The sequence below is a fragment of the Oryzias latipes genome, chromosome 5 (assembly GCF_053564925.1).
Source record: "Oryzias latipes strain Hd-rR chromosome 5, Olatipes_Hd-rR_3.1".
NCBI classification, from domain to species: Eukaryota; Metazoa; Chordata; class Actinopteri; order Beloniformes; family Adrianichthyidae; genus Oryzias; species Oryzias latipes.
Window position 1 is genome coordinate 6,575,003 of NC_136241.1, and position 22,803 is coordinate 6,597,805.

Sequence of the window (22,803 nt, forward strand, 5' to 3'; positions counted from 1 at the left end):
TAGGGTTGGGCGATGTCCCTTAAATTGGCCGTTGACGATGTTTGCTGTCAACCATCGGGATGGACGATGACATCGTCGGGGGGGGGTATTTTTACATTTTTCGTTCTTATATAACTGCTATTCGTTTTTTGCTTTTTTCATTTTATTTCCCAACTAATGACTAATCCGCGATGATCCAGTATAAACTGAGGGAAGTAACTTTAACAAAAAAAGTAAAAAGTAACAAACAAAATAGAAAAGAAGTAGTCCGCTCCCGCACTTCCGGGGGAGTGCGGATTTACAGCTTTGTGTTTGATGGGAAGGGGGGGGGGGGGGTACATGAGCGGTATGTGTGGGAGATTTAAGACTGCGATCCGTCCCGCAGCTCTAGGGGTACAAGCAACCGAACTCAGAACCGGGTCTAAAAGTGTGTGTCTGAGCACAGCTCGGATCGTCAGCACACACAGCGGTTTGAGCTTCAAAGCAGAAATGTCGCTCAGTCCTTAGAAAACATTCAAACAATCACGCGGACTTGTGTTTCCAGTCGTGTCCCGACTAAATAAAGGCTGATGTTATTCTTACATGTTTACGTGCAGCCAGCAAGCAGCACCACCCAAAGCTAATGTTGTTAGCCCGTGTTAGCATACTGCTAATCCTGGCTTCGTTCAGAAAAAGCACTGACCACACGGATTAAAATTCAAATGATGAGCGAACAGGTGTTTCATAATAACCGTAACATTATTAAAAGCACGTTTAAAAGATCATCTCGTATTTTACCGAGCTGACATGTCAATGTATATAGCCGCTCGGCGCTGTTTAATAATGTTTTGTATTGAATTGTTACATTCAATAAAGTTTGAAAAAATATTTATTTATTTAATTAAAAATTTTATTTATTTAATTATGAACAGTATAGGACTCCATACAATACAGTCAAAACCTCCTGCTGACCTATGATCCTTTGCTCTCAGTGTTAATCTATAATTTATGAATTATAATTGCCTGGCTAGACCAACAAAGACTAACAAGAGTTAAGTGAAGATTAAAATGAACTTTGTTCTTACTTGCTGATAAAGAAAGTCAATGATTTCTGGAATGAGGTGTAACTCTGGCTCGACCTGTAAATCACACTTGGACCCATGTTTTGATCCAGAAGACTGGAGATAATTATATTTTACCAAATGTCGGAAGGATTATTTCTGAGCAGATAATGATGGGTTTCAAAAGAAAATGTTCACACAAAGGAAGCACAGACTTTTAAAAACAGCATTTTTCAACTGTCAACTTGATGTGCAATTCAGGCTTGGAATATGAAAATACATTTTGCAATTTGGAATTCAATATTAAACATTAAAATTAAATATTACATTTTTGAAAATAAAACATTAAACAAAAATAAAGTCCATTGCATTTTAAATTGTTGTGGGTTTTTGATGCCATAATTCAAATGACAATGCACTAAAAGATTTTAAAGGCAAAAAACATTTTTTTTAAGGTAAATAATTGTGTTGCAGGCACAACAATTTTTTAAAACAAAAAAAAGTTTTGAAAGCAATTATTTAATATTTTGATTTTCTACTTAAAAAACAGTGTTTGCATGTGGTGGCTTAAATATCACTTTATAGAGGAAGACTCCCGGTTTTGTCCTCAACAGCAGCTGTATTTTTCTGTGAAGTTAAAGGCTCTTCTTTGCTTTCCTCACTGCCTCTTTTCTCCCCAAAGAAACTTTCTAAATATGTTTTATTGTTTGGTTTTTGCTAGCTTTTAGTTTTAGGCTACAAACTTGGCAGAGTAGCTGCGTTAAGTCACACGACCAAGACAAATGTAGTAAACATAATCCATGAGTTTTTTTCAAAACAAAACTTCCAAAACAGGGTCAGGAAACAGAAGATCAGTTCTGGATAGAATGCTCAGTAATGCAGGCAGAGTGGCGCAAACAATACTTCGCACTGAGTAAAGCTCAGTACAGTGCTGCAGTAGACTGTCGGAGGCTGCTGTCAGGTCCAACAGCATTAGAAACACAGGCTTTTTGGCATCAACAGACACGGCTTTATCATTGTGCACCTTTAGCAAGGCGGACTCTGTGCTGTACCCAGATCTAAAACCTGACAAAAACTTCTCAAAAATGAACAACCCTGGGAGACTTTCAGGCAGGCAGCTCAGCAGTGCGTTTACACCTACCAGCAGGCGGTCCATCCCAATTAACTCACCTGTTCCACATCCTACTTAAGAATCAGGTGTGCGCTCCATGCCCTCTTCATCCATTTCCGTGAGCGCTACGTTTGTCGCACCACCGTCCTCCCCGGCTTCCATCTGTGAGCTCTGTTAGCGGTAGATTTATACCCGAAGTTTTCCATGGAGATCTTGTTTTAATGTATCTGAACGGAGCCTTATGCCAAACTGAAAGGAAATATGGAAAATAAAGCATTCTCGACTGCACGGGTTGTCTGGCTGAAATAACATTTTCTTCTAAAAAAGCATTGTAACTGCTTAAAAACACCCTTTTCTAATTACTTCCATAAAAAACAAATGGGACAAGGGTCTAAAATGAGATAAAACAGAGGTGTTGAGGTGAGGTTTTTTTTAAGAAGAGGCTTTACCACAGCCTGTTCAGAAGCAGATGGAACAACTCCAGAGCTTAAAGAAGTACTCATAAAATTCAAAGGTACAGGCCCTAAAATATAGATATAATAGATATATAGATATAATAAAAAAACCTTTCTTCAGACTTTTAGCAGGAATCACTGTAAGACATCTGTGGGTTTTAGTGATTTGACAAAAACCAATCCAGAATTAATTGCAGGGCTTTTTGCAGCACTGATGTAAACCATTTCTTACCGTGTCCTTTTGGTGGGTCACATTTAGCATTCCAATTATAAATATCAACCAGAAGCCTCTTATTATCCCATTTCAAAAGAACATTCGCTTAAAAACACTTTCTAATAACATTTAACCCTCCTGTTTCCCTGAAATGCAGGTGCTTGTAGATACTGAGCATTTTTGCTATGACCTCACAGGTTCCTTGGCCTGGATTTCTTCGCCTTAAAAGCATAGATGTTGCGTCAGAAAGCTGTAATCAGGATGCTTCCTTGGCTGTTTCTGTAAAAACTGTGACCTCTGCTTTTATAGAAAATAAAAACCTTTAAAAACAGCAGTGAGCTCACAAGAATAAAGTTTGTGACTTGTTTACAAGTGACAGGAAGTAGATGTTGCAGGAGCAGAAACCTGACTTCACATTTTAGACATTTATCATTGTTACATCAACAGCCTCCTCTAGAAAAGTGAGCCACTACGTTTTATATTGTCACAAAAACGTGAGAAGATTTCATTAACTTGAACATGTCTTTGTCCATTTTTTTCCTATAGGTTTTAATAAAAAAACTGATAAGAAGTAATGGAACACCGTTGCAGGTGTTTACTGTGTTTCAAACTCACTGCAGACTGCAGAACTGCAACCTCTATTCGTTGCAAATTAAGTGAGCTGTTGAGCAACTGTAGCTGAAGGGATTGGTGGAAAAATCTAGCAGTTCAAATTTTCCTGCTTGTATGTTGGTCTCCATCTCAGTGTGTTTGTTCTCAGCACTGCTCTGTCAGAGCACAGCCTTCAACCAACAAAGCAATCCTTTAAGCCTTCGTCTGTTTATCAAAGCTGTCTGAGCACTAACATTAGCAGTAACCAGAAATGACGATCAGACGTCCCGGAAAAACACCAAGATCTGCGAGATCCGTTCTACAGAGAACACTGCTTTGACCTGTTAAGTTTCACTCACTTTCAGTGGTTCAAAGGTTTGATGCACCTCACAGACATTATGTGTTGACTCATTACATGAGAATGAAGAAGATAAGGTATCACAGATGAATATTTAGTGATCATTTCCATTACACGTTCTGTAACTTGCGAACCGCAACAGACTGTTAAAGCTACTGACACACCAGGGATGGGATGCATGTTCAAGAATGTGCTTAGCTCGTGTTATTGAATGCAACCACACTGGAAGAGCAGGCTAGAACGTCTTCTTCATTAACTTTTGCTACTGCTCAATGGAGCATGTCCGCCACCTCCAGTTGGAAAAGGCTTGGTGCAAAATGTCAAAGGGGTGCAAATCACGTGAATCTTATCCAGGCTTTTTCTCACACAGCTCTTTTCCGATTTATGAAAGAAATTGTGTCATTTAATTCCATTTGGGTACATACCACAATTATAAATTTCTCCTCCATGGTACCTTTTCAAACAGTTGGTACTTCTGTGAATTGAAATGGACGCCATCAATACGTCACAACCACTGTTCCCTATGTTCAAGTGCACACTGCTGACACGGTGTCCGCACACAGAACAAAGTAAAAATTGAGCCTGAATTGAAGATAAAATAAACAAATAATAGTTCCTTTTGTGCTATTTTTTAATGTGAGTCATTGAGTGTGACCGGTGACTAACTGCTCCGGCCAATGATGCGATTCGCAGACGTTATGACGCAGCTAATCAACGTCATTGACAGACTCCTTTCAGTGTTTTGGAGGGAAAACTTGTGAGTACTGTTTATGTTTTGATTTGATTTGATTTGATTTGAAATGGTTTATTTCAAGCAATTAAATAGAAATAATACACAAAAACAATACAATCATCAGTTAAACATTCATACAATAACTAATCAAACTTAGGATAATTAGACATATTAAATTGTGTTACATTAGGAAAAAGTCATATATTAACTTATCAATTTTTTGGAGCAAGTGAAGTAGTGTCATAAAAAGTCAATCAATTTAACCATTTTCAATAATTGATTAATTATTTGTTTTATTGTTTTTTTGTATTTTTTTTAATTTTCTTTTTTATAATATAACATATATAATAATATTATAATATTTTTTATAATAAAGTAATGTTGACCCTGTATTATGATGGCAAAATGAACCGGCATTGGTACGTCCCCTCACCAAGCCAAAGTAAAAAAGACATGCAATTCTTGTAAGATAGAATGGCTGTCAGAGTATGTGCAAACAGAAGCAAAAGCTTTGAAACTGGGTGAAATTTTGTCTTTGTTTTGCTCTGCAAAACATGCAGCGAAACCAAAATAGCAAGCGAGTTCTTGGAGGGGAAAGTGTGGATATCATGGAAGCTGGACTACTTAAAGCGTCACATTCAGGACAAAAATCATTTGAAAACGGTGGAAATTGTAAAGGGTGGGAGTTCGCTCACCCAGTCCATATGTTTTTTGTGGATTTGGAGAAGGCGTTCGACCGCATCCCCCGTGGTATCCTGTGGTGGGTGCTCTGGGAGTATCAGGTCCGGGGAGTCTTACTGAGGGCTGTCCGGTCTCTGTATAGCAGAGGATCGAGCCATCACTTATAAATAAATCCAACCCCCAGCAAGTTAAAGTTCTCATTGACAATATTCTGCTTGCCATCATCGTTAACGTCTCTATGCTGTTGTTTCAGCAAATTCACGATCACATGGCAAAGTATGTGAGTATTCCAGAAAGCTGGCGACGTGTAAAGTTAAAAATGCTCCTTGGCACACCCTGATCATAGATGAGAGCACAGATATAACAATACACAAAATTCTAGTCCTGTATATTAAATACAGAGAGGAAAACAGTGTCAACCATGCAACTGTGTTTGCTGGTATCATCCAGCTGAGATCATGCACTGCTCAGGACATTGTGTAAGCAATACATCAGTTTTACACCAAGCATGGGCTAGATACACAGAGAAGGGTGATGCTGGCCTCCAAAGGTGCCTCGGTAATGCTTGGAAAGTGCAACGGAGTTGCAGCTTTATTAAAGCAGCAAATACCTAACTGAGCAACACTATGTAGCCCATAGAGAGGACTTGAGCATCGATGGTGCGTGGAAAGACCTGATGAGATTTGATGCGTGACGTAGTTTATTCCACTTTCTCTAGATCCACTGTAGAGAGGGGAACATTTGAAGATCTAGCAAAGATTCCAGATGAGGATGCACTTTCATTCAGGACTCTGAACGACGTGCGGTGGTTGTCACGGGACCAAGCTGTGAAAGCTGTTCTGAGGAACTACACTGTGCTGGAAGAATACTTCAAGAGAGAATCCAGTGAAAACAGAGATCCTGTGGCAAATTACTCTTACAAAAAGCTGAAAATCTACTCTCGTTGCTCTGGGAGACATTTTGGGCGAGCTGTGATATCCATGTCTTTCTTTTCAAAAACACAACCTGACTGTGCTGGAAGGACACTGCTGACCCTGATTTAGCTTTGTAGACTTTTAGGTGAGCTAATACAACTGCTGCATTTGGATCCAGCCATCTGCCTGTTCTTGTGACAGTTAGAACATGAAAGTTAATTTGTTTACAACAGAAAAAAGTTCAATGATCTGTTTATACATGTTAAATATTGTTTCCCTTAGTTGTCCAGGGCAAATTCAAAAGGAATAATTCAGGGAAATTTATTATAAGTTTAGTTTTAATTTACTGCTAATTTTCCAGATAAATACAACATTAAAATCCTAAGTTTTGAAAATGGAAAGTTCTGACCTCATTACTGCTCAGACAGACAGAGGTTCATTACTTTGAAACTGTGAGAAGCCTTCAGGCAAAAAAAAAAGATTCAATAACCTACACTTCTGTGCTGTCTGTTAATACGATATTATATTGGAGATATAAACGGATTGCAGAAGGAGGAGCTTCAGAGTCCTATTCTACACCTTCTTTATCTTTGCTATTTTGGGATTGTCTGTGTACAGAAGGTGTGGAATAGTTTATTCTGTGGGTTGAGCTCCTCAACCACACAATGCAGATAATGCAAAATGGAGAGACATGTTAGTCATTTCAAGTGGCCTAAAACAGAAGAAATGTATGAGCCAAGGAGCCTTCCCTCTGTTTTGGAAAATTCAGCTGGGCTGTCTTTGCGTCTGCAATGAAAATCATCTTCCTGAAGGAATGGTGGGATTTGATGGAATAAGGTTCATTTATGCTAAAATAAAGGTTTTTGTGTGGCAGCAGCTCTATGCATGTGCCAACCCTTAAGCTAATAGGCTTAATAACACTGACTGATGTGATGCCTTAGGGAGCTTCTGCACTGATCTATTAAAAAACGACATCTGAGTGCTTATTGGTTGCAAGCTTCTGCAAGTTGTTTGGTATAAATGAAATAAACCAAAACAAACTAATAAAAGATCAAGTTTTAGAGCTGATATGAAATGCCACAGTTCTGACAGGAAGTGGTATCACGTGTCTCCCATTTTACTCAAACTCAAACTTTATTTATTTATATACCTTGCTTTCATTTCAGTTAAAAACACAAAGCGCTTAACATAAAAGCAGATAAAAAAAACTAACAGATACAATAGGGTCCTTGCACTACGTGCTCGGGCCCTAATAATCATAAAAGAGAAAAAAATGAAAATGATTAAAAACAGAAAACAAAGGACAATCACACACAGATGGGATCCCTCGCTCACCAGATTCCTCCCTCCACCCACCCAGTTCTTCCAGTACCCTGAACAAACAAAGAACTGCAGCTAAAAGAAAAGTTCTGGCTTGGTACTGTTTTGGAAACGATATCATGGGGATCCATTCATTCCAAGGCCCAGCACGACCCTGGGGGTCATTACCACAGCGCCCGCCCAATACAGAGCAGCCTAGGGCCCACTAAAAAAGAACGTCCAGGTTTCTCACACATTGAGAATTTTAGCTTCTTCTAAAGTGCTATTACGAATCTGAGTTAAAAAATTCCCATTATATATGATGCTCTAAATGGCCAATCTAGATTATATTTAACGATTAAGTTCTACGTCTTTCAACACCAGAAGACTCTGTTTTTGAAGTTTTCACACTGCAAAATGTAGGCCAAAGTCAAAAGAATTTACCCCATGGGCAGATTTTCTTTAAATAAAAAAAGAGAAAAAGTTAAGGCAAGAAAAAGACGAATTTAAGAAAAATACTCTAGCATTTTTCTAGACAGGAAATAAGATATTTTTCTGGAAACAAGGGTCTTTTAATTTGCTCAAGATTCAGTTTTGTTGCTCCCGCAGTTGCAGTGCAGAACAGAAATCAGAAAAATCCTCTTAATTAAGCCTCTTCCCTGTGTTGCCTCTCGAGGCACTTATAGGTACTGTTCTACCTTTAGGATTAAAACTTTAATGTCTGTTAAAATTAACCTGGAATCTTCCCTGCATTCTACTGTAAGCCTGGCTTTTCCTTACCCCACATCTTTTCTTGCTTTGCACTTTTTCTCTCTGTGTACTATTTTTTTCCAATTTCTGCCCTCTTTAACCCGTGTGCTATCTTATGGAGTCCAGATGACCCCACCCTTACATTGACGTGTAGTCCATACCATGACATAGGTGGAGAGGATTTCATGTAATCCATGGACACCAGTGAAGATCACAAATCATTGAATCACAAATCATTGTCTTGTGGGGTCCAGATGACCCCACTCCCAATGTTAAAGTGCCTTGGATAGCACAAGGGTCAAACCAAAGTAGTTGAGTTAGAAGACACCACTTCTGAGCATGAACCTTTTTTCCTGTTTGAGGTACATCCATTCTTTCCACTGTCACATCACACTTGCTAAATGTCCTGATTGAACTCAAATATGTTCTGGATAAAAATGTGTTCTTTCACTTTGCTGTTATTGAACCCAGCTGGGGTAAAATAGGTTATAACTAGTTTGAAGGTTCAGCATATCAATAAATACATGTACCTGTGTGAGTATGACAGCATTGGTCATTTTGAACATATCAAAGGTTGTTTTGTGTTCAGCCTCTTAAGATGATGCTGGCTGTGAAACTAAACTACACTAATTTTGTCATTTAACAATTCTATTAGTTTTCAACTTAAAAAGCTGAGTTTGGTTTGTAATGTCCATTGTCAATACACTTCAACTGTAAGAGACAGAATGTTTTGGATACAATCACATTGTATGTTTTTTTTTAAGGCCTTTATCATGCAAAATCAACTTTAAAAAAATCTTTTAAGTGTATTAATTCTTCACAAAAAGTTGCTTTTTTCTCATTTCACACGTTTCTGAGTATTTCTCTAAAAACCTGCTCTCTGAGAACCAGACCCTCCCAATCCATGAAAACCAGCGGATCCTCACATTGTGACAAAGATAAGTAAGGAACCGCCCCTTTCCAGGAAGAGTCTGCACTGCTAGCCCCGCCTCCAGGCTAACACACACACCCACTTTCTCCGTGGAGCTAGCGGTGATCGGCTAAATGCTTTCATTTTAAATCCACAATTTCTTCATCCATCTTGATGCAGTCACGCTGCAGAGGCCGACTCTGAACGTCATGGAATGGGCGGTACATGCAAAGAGTGAAGGTCGGGGCCTGAGAGATTTAGTTGTCTTACTTGGAAACTGAGGTGCAAAAACAAGTCATATTTCATTTAAAAATGTGTTTTTTAGTGTGCCAAAGGTAATATTAACATAGATATGGATATAGTTTACTCTGAAAGGCTTTAGGAAAGCATGATATAGGTCCTTAGAGAATTCATTTGTACAATGAAGAAATTCATATTTGTTCAATAACAAAAACGTACCTCAACTTTATAATGAAACCCTTGTTTGCATTGACCGAGGGTTTTCTGTAGGTCTTTTGGACACACTTTAGTTGCTATTTTGGTCCATTACTCCATGCAGATCTTCTTAGGAGCTGTGATGTTTTGGGACTGTTACTAGATAACAGGGACTTTCAACTCCCTCCATCAATTCCCGGTTGGATTGAGGTCCAGAGATTGACTAAAACATTCTCTCATCCTGGAAGATCTAGCCACACTTCATCTTAAATGCTCTCAATGATGGAAGGAGTATTGTTTTGGGGATGCAACTCAGTATTCCTCCCCCTCCAAAGAAGTATTTACTTCAGAGTTTCATTTTGGTCTCATTTGATCACATGTAATTCTCCTGATCCTTCTCTGGATCATCCAGATGGCCTCTGGAGAACTTTAGACCAGTCTAGTCATGTGCTGGCTTAAGCAGGATCTTTGGAGCTTTGCAGGTCGAATCCATGGTGACTTGTGTGTTACTATAGTAACCTTTGTTACTGTGGTTCCAGCTCTCTTTAGGTGATTGACCAGTTCCCTCCTGTAGTTCAGGGCTGTTTTCTCTGCGTTCACAAGATCATTTTTCCACTACCAGGTGTGATCTTGTATGGAGCCCCAGGTGGAGGGAGATTGTCAGTGAACTTAGATTTCTTCCATGTTCTAATGTTTGCAGCAACAGCTGATCTATTCTCTCCCTTCTCTTGCTAACTGTAAATTGATTCATCCCAGTCGATTACAGTCTGTACACAACAATCTCACCAACAGAGTGAAACACAAACACTTTCAAACACCTACCGTGTTTTCACGACCATCGGGCGCACTGGGTTATGGGGTGCAGTTTCAGTTATGACTGCGTTTTCTGTATTTAACACCCACAAAAGGCACACCGGGTTTTAGGGCGCGAGCACGTTAACACATACCGGTAAAACATGCATGATAGTGTGTGTTTTAAAAAGGCAGCGGGAGCAAAACTGAGTTGGTTGTGATTTATTTTTTATTTTTTCAGTCATCAATCAGCATCCAAAGATCCATCAAAGTCCTCATCTTCTGTATCTGAAATCAACAGCCGAGATCAAATTTCTATCAAACACACCAGGTTCCCTTTTGTCATTGTCAGAGTCCATCTTGTTGCCGTGCGGCTCCTCATGAATGATGTTGTTAAAGCTCAAAGAACAGTACAAGCAGACACGTTAGCCCAGGCTTCTACAATCAAGTCACAAACTGTGGCATGACTCGCCCGGCGCCTCTCAGTCTTAGTGAAACTGTGTCCGCCATTCAACAGTTTGACTCACCAGGATGTCAAGAGTAAACGGCACCTCGTCCACATTGGTAATGTGGCTGGGCTGGATTTGTTTGTCTGCAATCTTTTCACTGCAGTAGGAAAATGGACAGCTTTTCACTGTAATCTGCTGGAAGTTGCAGCGCCACCGTAGTCGTTGCCCAGATGGAAAGATGACAGCATTTCATAAAACAAAAGCACCAAGACGGACCTCCATGAAAATGTTCACTTTTTATTTCCTCTGCAAGCGTTCCTGCCTTCAGTCCAATGGTGACTGTAGAGACGCTTCCCCCAGATGTTCTCTGATCGTTAATCCATCGCTCCAGTTGGTCTTCCAACTCGGGCCGCCTCGCCTTGTTTCAACGGAAACTCAGCTATGTCTTCTTGTCTTGTTGGAGTTCGTTTTCCAGCTTCCTCCACTTGCGAACCATGGATTCATTTATCTTGAATTCTCTCACAGCTGCTCTATTCCCCTGTTCCTCCGCTGATAGCTTGCAGTTTAAACTGTTCTTCATAAGCGTGTTTCTTTGCATTTTCAGGGTTTCCAAAACGATGTTGTTCTGCATAATGCTCATACCTGCACTTTTGTACTATTCAGGGGGGTGTCTTCTTTCACGTCCTCACTTCTCTCCGTACCGTTCTCATGCTGTCTTCTCCTACGTCCTCTTTACTGAAGTCACACAAGAACACATTAGGCGCACTGCACAATAGCGCGCTTTGTACGTTTTGGAGAAAATTTACCACTTTTAAGTCCGCCTTATGGTCATAAAAATACGGTAATTGCAAAAACAAGATCCAGAGCCTCCTACTCAATAATTGAGTAGGCTTTCTAGTTTATTTGTGTTTTTCAAAAATAAGCCACTGGCCGATCAAACTTGCTTTCATTGTGTTGTAACAGAATGAAACAATGACCCAGATGTCACATGCATCCATTGCAATTTTAAAGATGCAATTAAAAGTTGAAGGCTAGAAGCTCAGGTTCATGTACCAAGTTCCTTAATCATTCAAAATCCACACGAGTTTGTCCACCCATGTAGCATCATCCTTTTACTACAAAAAGGTTTATGTCTCAGTTATTGCATCAAAGTTTATAACAAATTCCTTAAAAACATGTATCCAACACTCACAACCTCTCGTCTAGTTTTAGTCTTTAGTCAAGGCCACGGATAGCTTTCTCTTTGGCATAATTATATAACACTAAATTGTTTATCACCTTGCTTCCAAATAAGTAACTGCTCCCTTTTCACATTCACATTTGCACAACGTCACCACTAAGCAGGAGCTTCTCAAAAAGAAGTCTGGGATTTGCCTTTTCCAGGAGTTACTGTACACAGAAACATGTGATCACTGCACTTAACCCTCTCTTGACATTTATAATCTGTTGAAAGGTTTTTCATGGACATTTTTAAAACATTGAACAGGGCATCCAGTCACACAAAATTTATCCAGCTTTGATAATGTCCGAAGTCAGAACTCTGTCCCCCCCTCTGGCCACCGGTGGGATCTGCCTCCAGAGTTCTGAGTGCACTTCATCTCCCAGGAACCCCAGCGCACAATTTCTGTGGGTGTAACGGTAAACTAAAATCTCAATTCGGTTCGGCTCAGAATTTCATAGGGCTCGGTTCGATACATTTTGGGTATTTTTTTGGTACAAAAAAGGCAGAAAATAAATTCTGTGTAGGTGATCTGCTATATAAAAAATGCAACCATTTGAATACTTAACAATGGCCTGAAAAAAAAAAAAAATTTTACTTGCACTTTTTTTTCTTATAGACCCGATTTTACAGTCGGGTGATGCCGTTCAGTGCGTTAACAGATTAGATGTGTTATCTGTGGTACACGCTATCTTCGTGTAACAATGTTGAAGCATTCAACTTATCCAATTGTCTTTTCCTTTCATCAAAACAAATCCAAAGTGTTCCCACACAGGAGAGTGTAAGGAGATGGGTGGGGTCGCGTCATTCTGTCTACATGCTCACTGTCACCTCCGTTACCTAATAGCTGTTGGACCTCCTACAATGACGTTTCTGACTGTGGTCGGAAAACGTAGTGGAGATCCTCTCCCCGCCGAAGGTGGATTTTCCTGAATCTTGCCTGGATACTGACTACTCTATTTGTTTCTCTATTGCTCTCATACTCGTTATCGACCTCTACCTGTCTGACCCTGATTCAGCTTTGTAGACTTAGCTGTGCTAATAAACCTGCTTCAGTTGGATCCAGCTGTTGGCCTGTTCTTGTGACAGATAACCAATTGCAAGTCACTTTGCTGTCAAGAAACTCCGGATTGAACTCTGAATATAAAAAAGGCAACAAAGTAGAGCAAACAAGCTTACAATTAGACATAAAATGTCACAAAACAGCAACTGCTAAGCTATAACTGTAGCCATTAAAACTGGCTTAAAGTCCTACTCCAATCATCTTTTGATTTATTTTCAAAGCAGTCTCTTAATCATGATGATGCCGTTTTAAGGCTAAATCCAAAAACCTGTAATGTTTTCTGGAACATAGTTTCTGCAGAGCAGCAGTAGTTTATTAGAAATTCACCTCTGAGTTATGGGACTGTTGCGGAACTGTTGGCTCAGAGCAAGCCCGCCCCCCTTCCCCTGTTTCTTGCTGATAGCTCAGAGCAGGGAGCTTTTGCCCCACCCAGCGTTTTTTCTTCTTCCCAAATACACTCTTTTTCAAAAGCCATTTTTAAAAATCTGCTTCTGTTTCACAGTGATTTAAAGAAATACTCAGAAATGACATTTTAAGCTTAATTTTCTGTCACGGTGCCCCCGGCTGACTCCTCCTCCTCATCAGCTACACCTGATGCCTCCAGCTGCACCTCCTCATCCTCGTCTGGCCGCAGGCTCTTAAGGAGACCACGGACCTGCAATCAACGCCAGTTCGTTGTACTTCCACGGTGCATCTCCTGGCCACGTATAATTCTTGTTTCATGTTTGCCTCGTTCCCTGCTCGTCTCAGGATTACATCTCCGTTTGGACCCTTCTGGTGGCTGCTCATGTCTCGCCGTTCACGTTCCTGTCGCTCCTCTGGATATCCACCTTGGATTCAACGGTTGACGCCGCCAAGACCCTCCAACCACCTCCATTGCCTACCACAGGAAACCTGGGACTCAGCTTCATCCCCGCTACCACATTAAAACCAGTTACACTTACCTCTCTGCTTGCCTTGTGTCCTTCCGGGTTCCAGCACTTGAGTCTGCCTTAGCCTGCTAGCCATGACATTTCCTTTAGATATGTCCTCCATCATCAGAAAAATAGCCTGAGAACATATTTATAAACAACACCCTTTTCATCAAAGTGGATCTTTTACAAATACTTGCCACAGAACTGGAAAATATTTCCAAATATCACAATTCTGACCAAATTTCTATTAACAAATGTTGAGTGAAAAATCACTGCTACTGTGATAATAAAGCATACAATCAAGATAAACAACTGAATCTGCTTTAACAAACCCCCACATGATATGGCACTATTCTAGTCACCTCCAACAGACAGGCTAAATCAGAGCACAAAAAAAATCCCACTACCCCCCCCCCCCCCCCCCCCCCCCCCTAGCATGTCTCCCTACGTTTTGGAATAAACATAAACATGACGGAACATCATTAGCATAAAGATAGTGTTCAGTCATAGTTAAAAACAATTCTGATAAATGGCTGCATCAACTAAAAGGGACTGTGAAACATTACAAATGCAGCTATCCGTAATGTTTTACTATAGTTTATCTTTAAAGACCAACAATGAAAATAGTGTTTTGGGTGTTTTTAACCCTTGTGCTATCCTATGACCCCACCCTTACATTGACGTGTTCTCCCTACCATGACAAAGGTGGATAAAGGTGGAAAGATTTCATGTTATCCATGGACACCAGTGAAGATCACAAATCATTGCAGAGAAAAGGTTCAGCGCATGTGGGTCTAGATGACCCAACTTCCAATGTTAAAGTGCCTAGGATAGCACAAGGGTTAACGTGTTCTTGTGGCATTTTTCTCATGGAGGACACAAAGAAATTTAAGCTTGAAATTCCATTGAGTATTTTTTGGATTCAAATTGTTGTGAATCAGGAGCAGATGAAAAAATGCCTTTTGAAAAAGTTTCTAAGTGTGACGTAAACGTTACTATGGCAAACCACGAGCTCCCTGCTCCTCTCCATTCTGATGCATTCTGCTTGCAGACAAATAGATCCATGTACGTCTTCGTTTTCTAAACTGGCATCTGACTCAAAACTGCACAATCTGTTGTTGCTCGCTATTTTTGTTTCACTGAATATGTTAGGGTGGGTTTTTAAGGGGCTAAGAGAGTGTAAACAAAGATGATGATGGTAAATAAAGACACCTTAATGTAGGGTTGAGGTTGTGAGGTAAGCTATCTTGTAGATGAAGGGCAGTGTGACCAAGCTTACTGTCAATAACTCAGGCATTTTGATTTTGGCTAATAGTGACATAATCATAATTAAAATACCACAGGGGAGGCTTTTAAAGTGGACCAAAAGGTGAACGGAGTGGGACTTTAATACATGGCACACACTGCGGCCATGCTGGACGGTATGAAATGCGGGATTAACATGTTCAGAAATGACTCCAGCGTCTCTCAACGTGACCAATTAAAGCCATTCAGCACCAAAATGACGTGAGAGTGGGTGCCCCGGCCGACTGCGTGCGCGCCGCCCACCCCCTCCCGCCAGCTGCCACTTGCAGTAGTGGTGATGATGCTGCGCCCTGGTGTGTGGAGGAGGAGAGAGAGCGCGCCCGCTGCCCAATGACAGCGCAGGATGCTGGGAGAAGCTGCTGGGGGAATGGAGGCGACAAGATACCGTCTAGAGCAGCGAAGAGGAGGAATTTACATCGACAGAGGTACTTCTTTGCTTTTGTTCTCCCTGCTTGTCATTCTGAAATGAAATGTTCGCTTTTTTGCGCCTCGTGTGGGAGCGACACGGCACGGTCTAGTACGTGCGTAAAAAAACACATTTCATGGTCGCTGATTGCTTTGAGACAGCCTGTCAGTGCCCACTTAAAATGACAGAAGATGCGTTTAAAGCCATGTTGACCCCCTATAGCGCCGTATTTCAAAATAAAGGTTTCCAAATCATGCTTCCTCTCCGCGGTTCGGACTCGTATTGCTGGACGGGCACCATGCTGGAGCCGTCGGAGATGTAGGCCCAGAGAGCTGTCAATTGTTCGCTGTGTTACCCTCCTATCTCTTCAAATCTAATAAAACGTAAAGCCGGAAGACATAGATATTTATATTTTATCCTACAACATTCGAAAAAAATGTCAAAAGAACATGTTTCGGTTTGAAAGCAGGAGCGTCATTTTATTCCAAATAGTGATCGGACCACCAATTTGATCTGATCCAATCCAGCGCTGTGTGCAGCCGGTGAGGGCTGGCAGGCGCCAGGCTCTGTAGTAGAATACCTGATGAGGAGGACGCATGTGTTGCGCTCTTCCACGCAGCTCTGCAAGCGGCCGCACAGCAGCTATTGTCAGCCCACTCTCACGCCGGGTTTCCTGTCCTGTGCTCTCCGCCATCAGCGTGACCTCAAAAGGACACAGCTTCGGCGTCACATCATTTGGACTCGTCTTCTTCAGCAGTTTGATTTAAGCCACATTAACATCAGCCCTGTCTGCTCTCTAAATATCATCATTAGAAACCGGTCAGTCTCCTCATTGACTGAACCTGTGGGTTAGCACATTTTCAGACATGCTTTGCTTTTTTTCTTCTTCTTCTTTTTAAATTTTGCCAAAAAAAGAAAAGGAAAAAGCTGTGAGGATGGATCAGAATTATACTAAACATGTTTGCAATTAAATAGAACTTTTGAAATTTGAACTGCAGAACAGAAATGAGGTAACCGTGCACTTGTCCTCCCCTATTTCTGTTTGAAGTTAATACAAATGTGGCATTTTCTCCTATTGCATTTCCATCACTCTACGTTATCTGCTGTACTTGATGCAGATCTAATATCTGTTCCGTTATTTTGTTGTTGTTTGTTTTTCATTTTCAGCAGAACTTAAGGGAAAACAATAGAACTATGTGAAACAACAGTGAATTTTCAGGATCTTTGAGAGAATGTGTTTCATGTTAAACAAGACAATCATTAATGTTCAGTTTTGAAAATGGTTTAATGACACATCAGAGTGTCATCATCTTGAGTCTGTTTTAAAAGTCACCTTCGCTCAATTGGTTGGATATGGGATGCTGGAGTTTATTGTTGAGAAACTAAGAAAGGTTGTCACCAAAATAAGAGAACAACTTAAAACATACAAGTTAAAATTCAAATATATTCGTCTCATGTATTTACATACTACGTATTGACATGGATTGCACGACTGTCCAACAGAGCATAAAAAAAGAGAGCATACATGTGAAGAAATACTTCTTTTACTGCACATTTGTTTTTCACAATTTAAAGATCAAATGAGATTTTTTTCTCTTTCAATTCATAACAAATCCATTAAATTTGCAAAGCTAGAAAAGCAAAAGGATTGCCCAATCCTTGCTTTTAGTCACGTATTGTCAGGAACTGGTGCTGTAGGAGCCAACATGCAGGAGATGTGGCTGTTGGGATAAACCTAACCATGTAACCTCTTCAGAACTGTTGTCCACATGCTGGGACATCACAATTTGGGTTATATTACCACAGTAGTTAATTCTGCTTAAGTGGGGTCCTGTGACTACATGGTTAGCTCAAATATTAAGTCTTATGATCATGACAAAACCCACAGATAAACAAAAAAGTGACAATGCAGAGCAGATGACCTGACAATGACAAGCTGAAAAATCAGAAACTTCTGTAGTCTGAGGACAATTACCAGAAACCGACGGCCGTGGTGCTGTGGTAGAGCAGTCAAAGCAGTTGGAAGATGGCAGGTTCAATTCCCGCCAGGGCACCCCTTCTGCTGGAAGTTTGGCGCCAGTGTTCGGCAGCGGAGCCACCATCTGTGTGTGAATGAGTGAATGGGACTGTGAATGTAAAGCGCCTTGGGCCTTCGAGGAAGGTAGAAACGTGCTATTGAAGTATACGCCATTTACCGTTTATAGTCTGAGGTCAATTCACAGAAACAAAAACAGCTGTGGATGATTATCACCATAAACCTGAAGAGACGACTCAAAACATGACCAAAAACATCACTAAGAAAACCATGCTAAACTGTGGAAACCTCACACGCTTTAGATCAGTGCTTCTCAAATAGTGGGGCGCGCGGTGGCAGCAGCGGCTCAGTGGTTGGAAAAAAAATCTGCGCCTCTATTGGTTTCCCATGATAAGTTACATGACAGAGTTTGTAACAGCCTAAAACCTGGGAATTGCCGTCCCTGCAGCTGCTCGCTCCAGTCTTTGAGAAGGAAAGGGGAGGGGTAGTGGGCTCAGGCTGCGAGGCGGAACGGAGCACGGCGCACAGCCTCGATTGCGCAACACCTGGATCATCGTGTGCCTTTTGATTACGAAATTTCAAAAGCTCATTCTAATAATGTTATCATAATGGTAGATCACAAGAAAGAGCAACCCTATTCCCGATGGGAATGCTGCTCGTTGCAGCTCCACTTAATTTCTTATATTCTTCCACTAAAATCCTGCACAGGACAAGAAGAGCCCAGAAAATGAAGCTTCGTTGCAGGTTTTTGTCGTATGCTTTTGCTGCCGAAAAAGACAACTTTGAGAATAAAAATGTACCAGAGAGTCACTGACTGAGTCAGTTTCAGCGGCCGTGACATGGACAAAAGCTGACAAACACTGACTCAAACATGCATCACCGGGTCTGTATCTCCTCACTGTGAGCCACTGACTTGATTTATCAAGACCAAGAGTGTCCTCAAAAATCAAACGTTTCTGAGGCTCATCAGGGCGTACAGTGAGAAGAGCGGATTTAGTTGAAGATTATGGTATTTTGTCTGCATGGCCCTCAGCTAAAAGCTGTTTTCCTCCTAAAAATTACACCCACAGGTCATCACAGATCCATTGAAAGAAGATGACAAAGTATTTACCAGCAGTGGTTTAGATTTTGCAGTTCTGCAAGCAGAAACGTGTGTTTGTTACTAAGGGAAGGTTGCTTTCCACTGACCATGAGGACATATCTTCTGCTCTTTAATATTTGAGCTTTAAGAGGCCATTTTTAGACATGTGGTTCTTCACATATTGCGTTAGGCCTCAGGTGTTCCCTCTCATATGATGACTGAGAGTTGCTAAAATCCACCCATTTTATCGGGCTCGACTTAACTTTATATCCCTCAGGCCTGCCACAAGTCACACTTTTCTATTTTACAGACCCTTTGTAAACTTATTTTATCATTTTGTCAGGTGACTGAGGTGATGTATCTGAGTTAACACAGATCGAATCACCATGGAAACCAAATCGGAAGAGTCAGGAGAACAGGAAAAGATGATAAAACCTTTTTTTAATTATGTTTTTTAACATTAATGACTAAATCCTATGTGAAATTTTCAACACCTGTTAGTGTCTTTATCTTATTATCTTAAAAAAAGACCTCTATGTTTTTAACTAAAAATATCACCATGCCCTCTTAACAACACAGGATATAAATAAATCATGAAGTGTAATATATCTTTGAATTCATTTAGGCCCATTATTGCACCATTAAGATTTTATTACTAGATTTTCTATTTTAGAAGGATGGGAGTTATTTTTAAAACTGTATAATGGGGGAAAAAAGAATAATTATCAAAAATGATAAAACATGGCACTGCCTTGTTTAAAACTCAGACTATTTATTTTTTAAAGAAATGGTTTCTAATCATTTTAGGCACTTTGTAGCCCTCCTGTGATGATGTTTTGTCAGAAAGAGAAGTGTTCCTGGTCAGATATGCTGCTGTGTTGTTAATGTGTTTTCTGCATGTAACTTAAGCTTTATTGGGATTCACTGTAGATAAGAAAAGGCCAGCGGGGATGCTGGGAAATTCTTTTTATTAATTGAAATGAGAGTTTAACCCCTTTATGCCTATTGATGCACATTTGCATCAAACCACTTCTGCTCCAAAACTTTCTTAACTTAGCATCTATTTGGAAGCAAAAACATATGATTTTTTTATAGCTAGAAAAAATAAGATGTTTAGGGGTTAATAAATTCAATATCTGCATTTGTTGTGCGGTTTTGTTAGCAGTGTGGATCTGTAGCATTGTCATTTTAGACATTGCAGAAAGTCATGAACCTAACCGATGCTGCTCTCTTTCTCCAGATCTGACTTTGATGTGCTCCACCTCTTCAGAGATGAAGTAAGTGGTTCCGCGAGGCGGAGCAGTCTCATTCGGACACGCCCCTCCTAAGGACTCTTTGGCGGCTGCACCGCTGAATCGCAGGACATGTACAGCAGTTCCAGAGCTGTTGGCCATGTAGAGAGCAGCCCCGTACGGTCCCCGCGCCTGCCACGGTCCCCCAGGCTTGGCCATCGAAGGGCACACAGTGGGAGCGGGGGTGGTGCGGGGGGAAAGACGCTCTCCATGGAGAACATCCAGTCCCTCAATGCTGCCTATGCCACTTCAGGGCCCATGTACCTGAGCGACCATGAAGGTGTGGGCTCCACTGCCACCTACCCAAGAGGCACTATGACTCTGGGTCGGGCCACTAACCGAGCCATGTACGGGGGCCGAGTTACAGCCATGGGCAGCAGTCCCAATATTGCTTCAGTGGGGCTGCCTCATGCTGACCTGCTGTCTCACAGTGACCTGGGCTCTATCTCCATGCTGCACCACCATCACCACCAGGGGGTGCCCTCCGCCCTGCTGAGGCAGGCGGTGCGGGGAAGTGGGGGGGAGCTGCTGGAGATGCAGGCCCAGTTCAGGGAGATGCAGAGGGAGAATGAGATGCTGCGTCGAGAGCTCGACTTGAAAGACAGTAAGTTGGGATCCTCTACGAACAGCATCAAGAGTTTCTGGAGTCCGGAGCTGAAAAAGGAAAGGATAATGAGGAAAGAAGAAGCTGCTCGTACATCCATCCTTAAAGAACAGATGAGGGTCACTCATGAGGAGAACCAGGTGAGAACATTTCCCCGAGCTGTCATAACCCTCTCACTGCTGCTGCTGCTGCATGTCTGTTTGTGGCCAACATTCATTTTTCTTTGAATGCTTTCACCTGTCTTCTCTGTGCTGTAGGCCAAAGTCCTCAGTCCAACAAATCTGCCTTTTAATGCATTCGTTTAAGGAAAAAGGTTTCAGGAAACCCTTCTGGAAAGAGATTTGCGCGACACAAAATATCATAAAACTTGTTTCAGTTTGGAGTTATTAGACAAAAGAACAGATTCAGAGCTGCCAACAGGTGTGTTGAGCTCAAGCATTGCTTGATTTTAGTTTACAGATTGGTCCTAGAGGGAGAGATGTAAAATAGATTTTTCTGCTTACCTCAGTGTGTATGTGTGGGGGGTGCAGTAGTGGCCCAGATAAATCACTTACTGACAAGAGCCGGCACGAGGCCCAGAGACAAATGTCAAGGACACTTAAACACTCTCCGCCTGTCTGCCTCTATCGCCATCCGCTCCCCTTTCTTTCCTTGGACTCGGATCATTTTCCTACCTTTGTTCCTCTTCCCCTCACTGTTTCACTAAAGTTTCTTTCTCAGAAAACAATATTCCACCTAAACTTACTGTATGATCAGAAAAAAGCCTCATTGACTCTAAAATAAAGAGTCAGTATCAGTGTAGTTCCTGTAGTTGTCTCACTGCAGACACAAGGTACAGCCTATGGTGAAGCTGGACTTGTCCGCCTCACAGGAAGCTGCACAATTCGTTTTTACCAGCGACTCCATTCATATCATAATTTGTGGTTGCTGACACTATTCATGGTTTGATTCATGTTGAACGATCCGATTGGATGCGATTCACTGACCTAAAATGGATCCAGAACATCTTTATCCAAACTACCACCAGTGAGACTCAGAGAGAAATTCCTGCTACTGAACAGTGAAGTTTTCCAGATTCTTGGATTTCTTCAAGATTTTCAAGTGTAAATGAAATATGTGTCCAAACAAACAAGTAAACAAGAATTCAGCCCACTGTTTTTTTCCATATCCCAAGAATCCAAAGAGAAAATTCTTAGAACATTCTAGCACACTGGATGGTCACATGGCTTTGCAAAATTCAAAGTCTTTCCACTAATTGGGCGGGAATGATGGACTGATCCGTGTTTGCTGACGTCATCACATGTGTGTGATGCACTTAGTGGTTTTTACGTCATAGTAAAATAAAAAACCTTCTGCGCCTCATCCAAATGATATTTTCCAACATCAATATATTACATTTATTTTCATTTTGAAACACTTTTCATAATGGATAGGTTGACATGATTTGACGCAATTACCAACTTGCCTCAGACAGATTGATCCAGTTAGGAATATCAATCGATTAATCAATTAGGTAGATGAATCTAGTCTTTCCTAATCCAGGCTGGATTAGGCTGGATTGGATTATGCAGGGTGTTGCTTGAGAAGCAGAAGAGGCAGAGTTTGGCCAGCTGCTTGTGATAGCCGTGCCAGTCCCACGGTGTTCCTGTCGCTGTGCTGTGGAGCTGTGCTCTGACGGAGCGACCAGCGGAGCACTCATTACTTAAACAAGCAGACGGCGTCACTCCACCCTTCAAGGTCGTCACAGGATGCTACTAGGAGGTGCCGTCACTGGGCACCTGTCTTCCTGTGCTGGGATTCATGCTCATTTCCTGAAAGTGTTTTCAAATGAACACGTTTCACAGAAGCTAAAAGGGACTGTGCTTTTAATAGAGGCTTGCTGAAGGGGGAGGATTGATAAACCCACTGATATTTCACATAAGTGGCACACACAGTACTTTAATTTCTATCTAAAATGTATAAGACCTGACCTTGGTGTGTGCCTGGAGCTAAAACCACAGTCACAGACACACTCAAGGTAATTTTCACAGTTTTTTAAATTACCCTGGTAGATTCTTTAGTGTCTTGACTTCATGCTTTGTTGAAACTAAATTTTTCTAATATAAAATGAAAGTCATATTTGGGGTTTCCACCTGTAAAGTGTTTTTTTTTTTTAAAGCTGTCTTTTTATCTC

At 41.1% G+C, this 22,803-nt stretch overlaps 1 protein-coding gene across 12 annotated transcripts in view; it reads left to right on the forward strand.

Annotated features, from left to right (window-relative positions):
• Window positions 1-15,500: 15,500 nt before the first annotated feature.
• The window catches only part of erc2 (ELKS/RAB6-interacting/CAST family member 2), a 57,339-nt gene continuing 50,036 nt past the window's right edge, over window positions 15,501-22,803 (forward strand). For all 12 annotated transcript variants that reach the window (XM_023954769.2, XM_023954772.2, XM_078946919.1 and 9 more), the window contains exons 1-2: window positions 15,501-15,637; window positions 19,975-20,770. In XM_023954769.2, coding sequence (XP_023810537.1) covers window positions 20,099-20,770 — 672 coding nt within the window. In that variant the 5' untranslated portion in view covers window positions 15,501-15,637; window positions 19,975-20,098. The remainder of the gene's footprint in view (window positions 15,638-19,974; window positions 20,771-22,803) is intronic.